Raw genomic sequence first — 10,337 nt, 5'->3', positions numbered from 1 at the left:
TCATGATCTCAGGGTCCTGGGATCGAGCCCCCCCATCGGGCTCTCTGGTAAGCGGGGAGTCTGCTTCCACTCTTTCTCTCTGCCTGCCTCTCTGCCTACTTGTGATCTTTCTCTCTCTGTTTAATAAACAAATAAAATCTTAAAAACAAAAAACAAAAAACCTACATTTAAAAATACCGGGTCAGAACTCCTTAGGTTTTAGGTTCTAGTCCCATCTCTGCTTTCTGCTAACAATAAGCCGTGGGCAAGCTGGTTGGTGAAAAAGGCCTTTTTTCACGTATAGAAAAGGTAAAGTAATTCCTCTCTCCCTCATTGTGAGGATTAAATGGATGAGTGTATGGAAAACAGCACCAGAAGATGATAAAGGGCTCAGTAACAGAAATGATATCTAACAGTTATTAATATCATGATGGCGACATTTTAGACATTTGGCACAGAGAACGCCAAAACAAGGAAGTGACTTACCCAGGTACATGCTTCGCGCGACCAAGCTTTAACCTGGAGAACTCAGGTGCGGCGCTGTCCCCTCCCCCCCTAAGCCCCGCCCCCTACGGCCTCGCCTCCTCCTCCTGTGCCCTGGCCACAGCCGGAAGCCCAGTGCTAGACGAGTGGGCCTGGCGCGTGATGAGCGCGCGTGACACAGGAGGGGCGGGTCTGAGAAGCTGGATGCGTAGGGATAGGGCGTCAGGTTCGCGCGGAAGGGGCGGGGCAGGTCAGGGGGCGGGGCTTAGCTGGAACGGGCCTTGGGGCCGGGCTTCCGCGTGCGTTTGTCCGGCGGGCGAGGGTGAGCGGCGGGGGCGTGCCCAGCGGCCGGGGCGGAGCCAACCGGGGGGCGGGGCGGCGCGCGGCCTAACGGCGGCGTTGGCGGCGGCAGGAGCGGCGGTGCTGTGGCTGGCGGGCGTCGCGGCTTCTGGTTCCGCGGCGGCTCCGGCGAGCGACCCGGGCCGCGGGTGGAGGCGGGAGGCGAGCGGCGGAGGCGATTGGCGATGGTGGGCGTCCCTGGAGCGGCCGCCTTCCAGCGTAAGCAGGGCGGGAAGGCGGGAGGCTGAGGGGGGCGTGTGAGGGGCCTGCTGCTCCACAGGCTTGAGCTCCCGAGAGGCCCCCGGCTCGAGGCGGGGTTGGGGAAACTGAGGCCCGAAGCAGGGCCCTGGATCCAAGGTCACGCGGAAGGCCGGGCCTTCCCGGGTTCTCGAGACCGTCCGGGCGCTTCCTGCGCCCCCGGAGGGCTCGTGGCTCGGGATGTGAGTGAAGCTGTGGGGATCGCGGCCTCGGATCCCAGGCCCTGCCGGCGTCCATCCGACTTACCGGCGGACAAGGATTGTTTTGTTCTCCCGGCGGTGGGGCCCCTAAGTCCGGCTCCTAGGGAAATATTACACACGCCCAGTTTCAAGGGGTGTGTGGCGGATGGTGGAGGAGGCGAGGATGGCCTCTTTGAAGGGGGCCTGTTGAGTGCAGGCTCGGGTCAGATTGCCTGGGTTCACATTCTGGCTCTACCGCTTAGGGGATGTGACCTTGGATCTGCCCGAGCCTCAGTTCCTCCTTCTGCAAAATGGGGGTGTGAAGAGCATTTCAACCCCCATACCCGCCGCCAGGCTTTTGGGTTTTGTGGGGCCAGTAGAATGCTTGGCACAGACTGGAACAAGCGTGAAAACTGTTACACTGTAGTCGCTGATAAACCGCATCGAAGGTGAACCTCCCTCGGAAAAGCCCAAAATTGGGCTCTGGCTGTATTTTCGTTTAAAATGTCTTAGGATAGTCCTGCTTTAGGAGCCACTTGTTTTTCTTACCGCCGTTTCTCTATTCCCCCATTTGTCTAGTGTTCCTCCTAGAATTTTGAGATCCTTGGGGGAGGGGTGTTATCTCAATAACAAGAGTAACATTTTAATTGTTTCTTGTTACAATAGCAGTCGTCAACATTTTTTGAGCAGTAGGCATTTTGCATTCTCTTCATTCAGTATTTATTATATCATTTATTAGGTAAAATGCCATTCTCGGCCCTGGGAATACAGCAAAAAAAAAAAAATGGATAGACCAAATTCAGTCTTTGAGTTTGGTTTGGGGAGCGGGGGGACACAAGGTAAATGAGGAAACATAAGATTGTTTTGCTTGTTTTCTCTTTATTTAATCCTGGTGATAGTGTAAATAAGAGTTAAGTATTTGGGGGCGCCTGGTTGGCTCAGTCGTTAAGGGTCCGACCGCCTTTGACTCAGGTGGTTCTAGGATGGAACCTGGCGTGGGGTTCCCTGCTGCGGGGGAGCCGTGCTTCTCCCTCTCCTACTCCCCGTTTGTTTTCTCTCTCTGGCTCTGTCAAATAAATATAAAATACAATCTTAAAAAGAGTTAAGTATTTGAATATTTTTTTGCAGCAGATGAAACTGTCGAATTGTGATCTAGCTGCAGGACCCTCAGTCCATATAAAAGGGAGGCTTTACACCGCCTCTCTTCTTTGACACTCATTAAAAGTTGAAGAAATGCAAAGTAGGTGTATCCAGCATTGCCTCTTCATATCAGGTCTGCAGTTGGCTGCTTTTCATAGTTTGATCCCTTTCCTCTTGGAGGTTAAAAGAGAGGCTGAGGTGACTCTCTTTAGGTCTAAGATGCACCATCTCTGTAAAGGAAAGGACTTGTAATCCAAACTCCAGTTTTTTACCTCCACGCCTGTTCCATGCAATTTTTGGTTTAAAATATACCCCCAAAGTACAGTTTTTGGTTCTATTATGTAATGAAGATTTATTTACTTATTTAGTTCTTAATAGAATTCTATATTTCATTCTCAGCATGCTTAGTGCACTTTTTCTTTTAATCGGGAAGCATAAGTTTCACTAAAATACTGAGGATTTTTTCAGTGATGTTTCTCCACTCTTAGATTCAGTTAGATTCAGCATTGACCATCTGCTACGCACCAGGCCCTGTGCTATTGTAGGGCTTACAAAGACGAATAAAGCAGATTCTTGCCTCTTGGAGCTTACCTATGGTCTTGCTTGGCTAATGTGTTTAACTGAAGTGCTGGGCAGAGAATGTAGGAGCTCAGAGTCCTTGGGGGAAGTAATCTAGAGCATTGGCTTCAGATGTTTTCAGTGTTCTTTCAGTAGATAGGGTTAACCCTAAGTGTGCACACATGTGAATGTTTTAAGTTACAATTACAGTGCTAACTGTAGTGTGTATTATGTACATTTTATAACATGTGCAAAAATAGACATTTTGTAAAGGATGAACTAAGACAAAAGTAGAAGTTCCAGTATCATTTTTTCGTATCCTGTTGTGAATAATAACTATGCATCTTGGGGGTGGGGACCATTGGTCTTGTAGAGGGACCTTTTCAACCCATGAGATCTGTTGAAATTCACTTCTGGAGTTGTGCCTAGGTGGAAATTTTGGGGTCCAGTCCTATTAACTTTGAGACTTGGGGCACATTATTTAACCTTTCTGTGCACTTCATTTTCTTCATCTGTTAAAATTGAGTTGATGAGGGGCGCCTGGATGGCTTGGTTGGTTGGGTGGCTGCCTTCAGTTCAGGTCATGATCCCAGTGTCTTGGGATTGAGCACCAAGTTGGGCTCCCTGCTCAGTGGGAGCCTGCTTCTCCCTCTCCCTCTGCCTGCCCTTCTGGCTTCCCCTGTGCCTGCCCCTGTGCCTGCCTCTGCCTACAAGTGCTCTTTTCTCTGTCAATAAATAAAATCTTTAAAAAAAAAATTGAGTTGATGAGAGTTCCTGCCCCATTTACAGTTTTGTGATGATTGATAATCTAAATATGGTAATGTAGGGGCGCCTGGGTGGCTCGGTTGGACGACTGCCCAACCTGCCCAGCCTGCTCAGGTCATGATCCTGGAGGCCCGGGATTGAGTCCCATGTTGGGTTCCAGCTCCACGGGGAGTCTGCTTCTCCCTCTGACCTTCTCCTCGCTCATGTTCTCTCTCACTGTCTCTCTCTCAAATAAATAAATAAAATCTTTAAAAAATAAATAAATAAATATGGTAATGTATATAGTAGTATATGTAGAGTACTTAAACTGTGTTCAACCCACCATTTTGGGTGCTGCTTGTGCCTGAGGATACAAGGAAGACTTCTCAGAGTGTAGTAGGGGCCCTGCACCTGTGTATAGGTAATAAAGTGCTTTTAAGTGCTCGAAGCATAGTCTCTTGGGAATAAAGGGTAGGACTAACTGTTCTTTGAGGGTCCAAGTAAAGTTTAGGAAAGGAGGTGACATTTGAACCAGGCCTAAGAAGGAGAGGGGCTTTTTCCGGCAGGAGGAATGGTGGACCTCTTTAGGCAATGAGCAGATACTTGGATACTCTTGAGGGCTTCGTGAGCAGTTCGGGAGATCTGGACCTTCAGGGAACCTGATTAAGCTTGTATACCTTGTTAATAGGATAACAGTGCGTTCTGGCTGGAGTTGTTCTGTCAGGGGCCAGATGGCAAGGAAGCCTATTCCAGAACTTTTCACAGCACCACAGCTCTTTTCTCTCTGATGACACTTACCTCATTCAGCCTTCTTAGTAATCTAAGAATATAAACTCCTAAATGTAAGCTTCATAAGAGTTACAGTATCTGCATTAAAAATTAAAAAAAAAAAAAGCTTTTATTTATTTATTTGGGGTAGTGAGAGATCACAAGTAGGCAGAGAGTCAGGCAGAGAGAGAGGGGGAAGCAGACTCCCAGGACCCTGGGATCATGACCTGAGCTGAAGGCAGAGGCTTATTAACCCACTGAGCCACCCAGGCACCCCCAGTAATTTTTCTTTTTCTTCTTTTTTTTTTTAACCTGACATTTGTCTATTAGTATGAAAGAAGAGTTGTTAAAGTGTACCTGAAAGACTTCCTGGAGGGTTGAATTAGGTACCTTCCATTTTCTCCTCTAGGTCTACTCTCCATCTGTTGCTTGTTCTCTGCCCTCGGAGGCTGGCTTATTATATGAACTATATTGAGAGCTTCCTTGCCATCTAAGGTTAGGGAGTTTTAATTTCCCTGCTTCCTTCCTATTGATACTGCCTCTGGCTGATTATGTCCCTTGATGAAGATTTGCCATTCCTCTAAAGGAGGTTCTCTCTACAACTCTACTCCTAGATTTGGAGTTTTTATTTCCTTTGTTCCTCCAGCTTACAAGTGTGCTCTCTAATCCCAGGATACTACTCTCCCTTGTGATTATCACCATTATAGGCCTGTTATTAAACCCTTCTTTTTTTTTTTTTTTAAAGATTTTATTTATTTATTTGACAGAGAGAGATCACAAGTAGGCAGAGAGGCAGGCAGAGAGAGAGAGGAGGAAGCAGGCTCCCCGCCGAGCAGAGAGCCCGATGCGGGGCTCGATCCCAGGACCCTGAGATCATGACCTGAGCCGAAGGCAGCGGCTTAACCCACTGAGCCACCCAGGCGCCCTAAACCCTTCTTGATTGATCCTTACTCTGGAGTATGGCATCTTTCCTGCTGGGACCATGACTTGATTGAAGCTTGTGTATCTTGGTAATAGCGTAACACCTCAAACTTCTACTCTGGGCTCACTCATATACTGCCCATTCTTCAAAGATACTCATCTAAACCCAGCTTAAAGCAGATTTATAAGTTTATTTTTTTATTTAAGTAATCTCTACATCCAACATGGGGCTCAGACTCATGATTTCTGACTGAGCCAGCCAGGCACTCCCTTAGCAGATTTTAGAAGCAACAAATCAGATGGAGAAGAGGAAACTTACCCCGGTAAGCATACTGACAATGAGAGGTAGGGTCTCTCTTTAGCCCTTACCTACTATGCCACACTAATGCATTTAGTCATTTTTCACCAAACTATTGGATAAGGGGGAAAAAAGAAAAAAAACTTTAACTCCTAGAAACACAGTAATCTGTGACCGCGCAGTCCAGATCAGATAAATTGCAGTTAGTAGCCTATTTAAAAAGGCAGAGATATAGATGAGGCAGGTTGTTGATCATAATGGAAAAAGAATTTGCAAACTTTGGGTTTGAGGCCCAGTTCTGGGAAGTTTTTCAACTTCTGAGACTCCGTTTCTTTATATAAATGAGGATAATTCCTGCCTAATAATAACTAATAGTGAATGTTTATTCTGGGTCATGCATTTACCTTTTGTCTTTTTAATCCTCCAATCTTTTAGGTGGGTAGGTATCCCGATTTTACAACTTGTGAAATTGACTTAGATGTTAATAGAACTAATAAATGACAAAGCCCAGATAAAAATCTAGATCCCAGGGTTTTGGGATCAAGTTCTGCATCGGGCTCCTTGCTTTTCTTTCTGCCTACCGCTCCTTCTGTTTGTACTCCTGCTTTCTCTGACAAAAATATAAAATCTTTAAAAAAAAAAAACTGTCTTGACCATCAATAAATGGGAAAATCACACCCTCATTTCAATACTCTGACACTGAATTTCCTATACTTTAAAGGTCATCCAAGTTCTCAGAATACAGCATTTCTAAGGGAAGGGAAGCAGTGCTTGTAGATATCTAAATATTACTGCACTACAGAACTTTTTCTGGTTATTTCTTCCCTTTTTGAGGGAGATGCTCAAAACCTTTATTGCCGGGGCGCCTGGGTGGCTCAGTGGGTTAAGCCGCTGCCTTCGGCTCGGGTCATGATCTCAGGGCCTTGGGATCAAGTCCCGCATCGGCGCTCTGCTCAGCAGGGAGCCTGCTTCCTCCTCCTCTCTGCCTGCCTCTCTGCCTACTTGTGATCTCTCTGTCAAATAAATAAATAAAATCTAAAAACAACAACAACAACAAAAAAACACCTTTATTGCCTCATGTTGTATGCACCCCACCCCGTTTCCAACCTCTACCCTGTGGCAGAGTAGTGTGAAATGAGCTGAAGGCTTTGAGAGTAATAATACTGCTATAGAACTTTACTTATTTATTAGTCACTTGCTGTCTGCATGTAGATTTAGAGTTGTTACTTCAGTGAGTCTTTGTGTAGAATTGGGCATACATTTTCCTACTAGTAACAAAGTTATGGGGGCACCTGGCTGGCTCAGTCACTAGAGTGTGTGACCCTTAATCTCAGGGTCCTGATTTTAAGCCCCACTTTGGGCATGGAGCCTACTTTAAAACAAACCAAAACGAAGTTATCCTTTGATTTTTCAGTTGTTTGGAGGGTTATTGACTTGTTATTTTGAGAGTTGGAACTGACTTATTAAATTGAATCATGTTTTAGGTATTTGTAATGATTTTTGTCTTATCTTTGACTATCGACTATTGAGTGCTTTTGTGCTGGTTTGGAACCTGTTGGCTTTTCTCTATACAGATTGACTTTAACCTTATTGAATATTAAGCCTGTGCGGGACATGCAGATCGAGACTTTATGATTAGTTATTTGAATTCAGTGAATGCTTTTAGGCAGGAAAGGTCATTTAAAAGATAGTGTACAATAAATGAATGCAGCACTAGGATAAGATGAGTTAATTCACTAAGTTCATACCTCTTCCAGGATAAGGAAAAAATGGGGGGAAAGCGGTGTGGGAAAAAAAGATTCCTTACCTGCCAGTTTTATCCTCACTCCTTAGTTTTAGAGTATTGTTTTGAATCTCATGTTATAGAAAGCAGTCACTGAATTGTAAAGATTTACTTCAAATTTGTGAAACCTGGAAGGCTTAATGAGGGACAGTCTCTTCCTGGTTATTGTTTCTGCTTTGGTAAGATTACCAAATTGGGCCTCACTGTTACTCTACTGACTGGCCCCATGTGCAGTCTGAGCTAGTGTATGTACATGTGACAGATCCTGTCTCTGGGTTTTATTATGGCTGGTTAAGTAGCTTTTTGCCTTAGTCTCTGGTTTCTGTCTTCTGGCCCCTTGAAGGCCTTGAGGCTATCTGAAATTATAGGAGTTGGGGTGCCATAAATTAAACTTGTGAAATGAGTGCATTGCAGATGTGTCAACTGAATCAGATTTTTAAGTCCAGTTGAATTCTTTCTTTTTTTTTTTAAACAAGTTAAATTAAACTCATTTTTTAAAAAGGATTTTATTTATTTGACAGAGACATAGCAAGAGGGGGAACACAGGGGTAGGGGTGGGAGGGGAGTGGGTGAGGCAGAAGCAGGATTCCTGCTGAGCAGGGAGCCTGATGCAGGGCTCGACCCTGGGATCACGACCTGAGCTGAAGGCAGGTGCATAGCGACTGAGCCTCCCAGGTACCCCAGTTGAATTCTTTAAAAAGGGTTTCTTTGCTAGGTTTTGTGCTGGGTGTTGTTCATGTATGTCATTTCATGTAATTCTTGGAACAGCCTTGGGAGGGAGTTAGTATCTCTGTTTTACTGATGAGGAAGTAAGGATCAGAGAACTTAAGTAAATTACCCAAGGTCACACAGTTAATCAGTAGCAGATGCACTATCAAACTTGGTTCAGTCCTGGTGTCGAATTCATTCATTTTACGTTGAGACCTGAGTCCAAAACCTACTGTTTTTACTATCTACAAGACTACTACTTTTTACTAACTAGATTGGAGGTTTTAGAGGTGTGTTCCTTGGACCTTGGTGTTCCTGAAGATACTTGATTTCCTATCATCTTTCTTCAGGAACTTTCTTTTCTCTTATTTATTTCTCTTATTTCTAGCTCATATTTTAAAAAAATGTCCTAGGAATTGGAATATGATTTAGAGTACACTACTGTGCTAGATCTTGGTCTTTCTTGTTCAGAGGTATCCTGAATTAGAGATGAATTAAAAAAAAAAAGGCAACAGAAACTCTCAGCATCCTTTACCAATTCATCCCATATGTTTCCTGATTTTAGCAGTGAAACAGATGATGGCAGTGAACATCAAAAGCCCATGAAATGTCCATATTAATTTTGCTTGGCTGCGTGAGGAGCTGTCAAATACGGATCATCCAATATAGTATATGGATTTACAAAGTGAACCTTTAGTTTGAAATGTGGCTCTAGAAGATTTGATTCTACTTTTCTATTTTGTGTTGCCATAATTAAATGCAGAAAAAAGTAAAATTTAGAAAAACCCAGAGCCAGGTATCCTTCTGTCTGCATTTATAGCTCTGGAGTTGGCTAGACCTTTCAATTAAATGAGCGGATGGCGACAAATATGTAATCTGACCTCTTCAGCAGCTCAAGTGAAATGTTAGTACCAGGCATAGCACAGCTCCCTTGACACACTACCTTGACCTTTTCCTCTCTTACAAATGTTTCCCTTACTCCTTTGTTAACTTAGCCATCTCCATGCAGAGGTCATGCCTGCTTTTAATTTTTTGAAGCCATGTGACAACAGACATTGAACGGCACAGATTTATTCATTTTTACCTTATATGCATAGGACTACAGTAATCATACGGTTACCTCTAATTCCCATGTATTTTTTAAATTTTTCTTTTTTAAAAGATTTTATTTATTTGCCAGAGATAGAGCGAGAGAGTGCACAAGCTGGACTGGGGGGGGGGGGCGCGTGCAGCAGGCAGAGGGAGAAGCAGGCTTCCTGCTGAGCAAGGAGCCCAATGCAGGACTTGATCCCAAGGCCCTGGGGTTGTGACCTGAGCCACAGACACTTAACTGATTGAGCTACCCAGGCATCCCTCCCATGTATTTTTTTGATAGTTTATATCCTAATCACTACCTGCCCTTTGCCTCTCCTTTCCATAAAATCTTAAATACTAAGTGACATTTTTGTCCACCAGAAATGTGCCCAGGTTTTTGGTCCTTAATATTGAAAAAGTGATTATGTCTTTGATTTTGTTTCCCTCTAGAGAAGTGGAACCAACCTTGCAGGGAGAAAAGGCAGGCATAAAGCAAGTCCTCTTTGTCATTGAGAATAAAGGTAGAGATGGTTTAGGAGAGGGAATTTTTTTGAGTGGTGAGGGAGATGTAGAAGAGGTGATGCTGGTTTTAGTTCCTTCAGCATTCATTCTCCAGCTGTCTAGAGCAGCTTAGGTCAGCAGCTCCAGTCTTTTAAGTTTCACCTTAAATTTCCCTTGGTGGGTTGGTCTGGCTAAGTGTTTTTTTGTTTTTTTTTTTTAAGATTTTATTTATTTATTGGTCAGAGAGCGAGCATGAGCAATGGGAGGGGCAGAGGAAAAAAAGCAGACTTCTCTGAGCAGGGGAGCACAATGCCAGACTTATCCCAGGACCCTGAGATCATGATCTAAACCAAAGGCAGATGCTTAACTGACTGAGCAGCCACCCAGGCATCCCTAAGTGTTTTTGTTTTAAATTAATGAAATTTCATTAATTTATTTTGAGATTTATTTATTTGAGAGAGACAGAGCACATGTGTGCAGGAGTGGGGAATGGCAGAGAGAGAATTTTCAGACTCCGTGCCTCACGTGGGGCTCAGTCTCACGATCCATGAGATCATGACCTGAGCGGAAATCAAGAGTTGGATACTCAACTAAGTCACCCAGG

General features: G+C 44.5%; 1 protein-coding gene across 3 annotated transcripts in view; it reads left to right on the top strand.

Annotated features, from left to right (window-relative positions):
• Window positions 1-835: 835 nt before the first annotated feature.
• Window positions 836-10,337, top strand: part of CBFA2T2 (CBFA2/RUNX1 partner transcriptional co-repressor 2) — a 161,763-nt gene continuing 152,261 nt past the window's right edge. For all 3 annotated transcript variants that reach the window (XM_032350948.1, XM_032350947.1, XM_032350950.1), the window contains exon 1: window positions 836-1,020. In XM_032350948.1, the coding sequence (XP_032206839.1) occupies window positions 987-1,020 (34 nt within the window). In that variant the 5' untranslated portion in view covers window positions 836-986. The remainder of the gene's footprint in view (window positions 1,021-10,337) is intronic.

Source organism: Mustela erminea, chromosome 7, assembly GCF_009829155.1.
Source record: "Mustela erminea isolate mMusErm1 chromosome 7, mMusErm1.Pri, whole genome shotgun sequence".
In the NCBI taxonomy this organism is placed as follows: Eukaryota; Metazoa; Chordata; class Mammalia; order Carnivora; family Mustelidae; genus Mustela; species Mustela erminea.
This window is presented reverse-complemented; position numbering and strand designations above follow the sequence as displayed.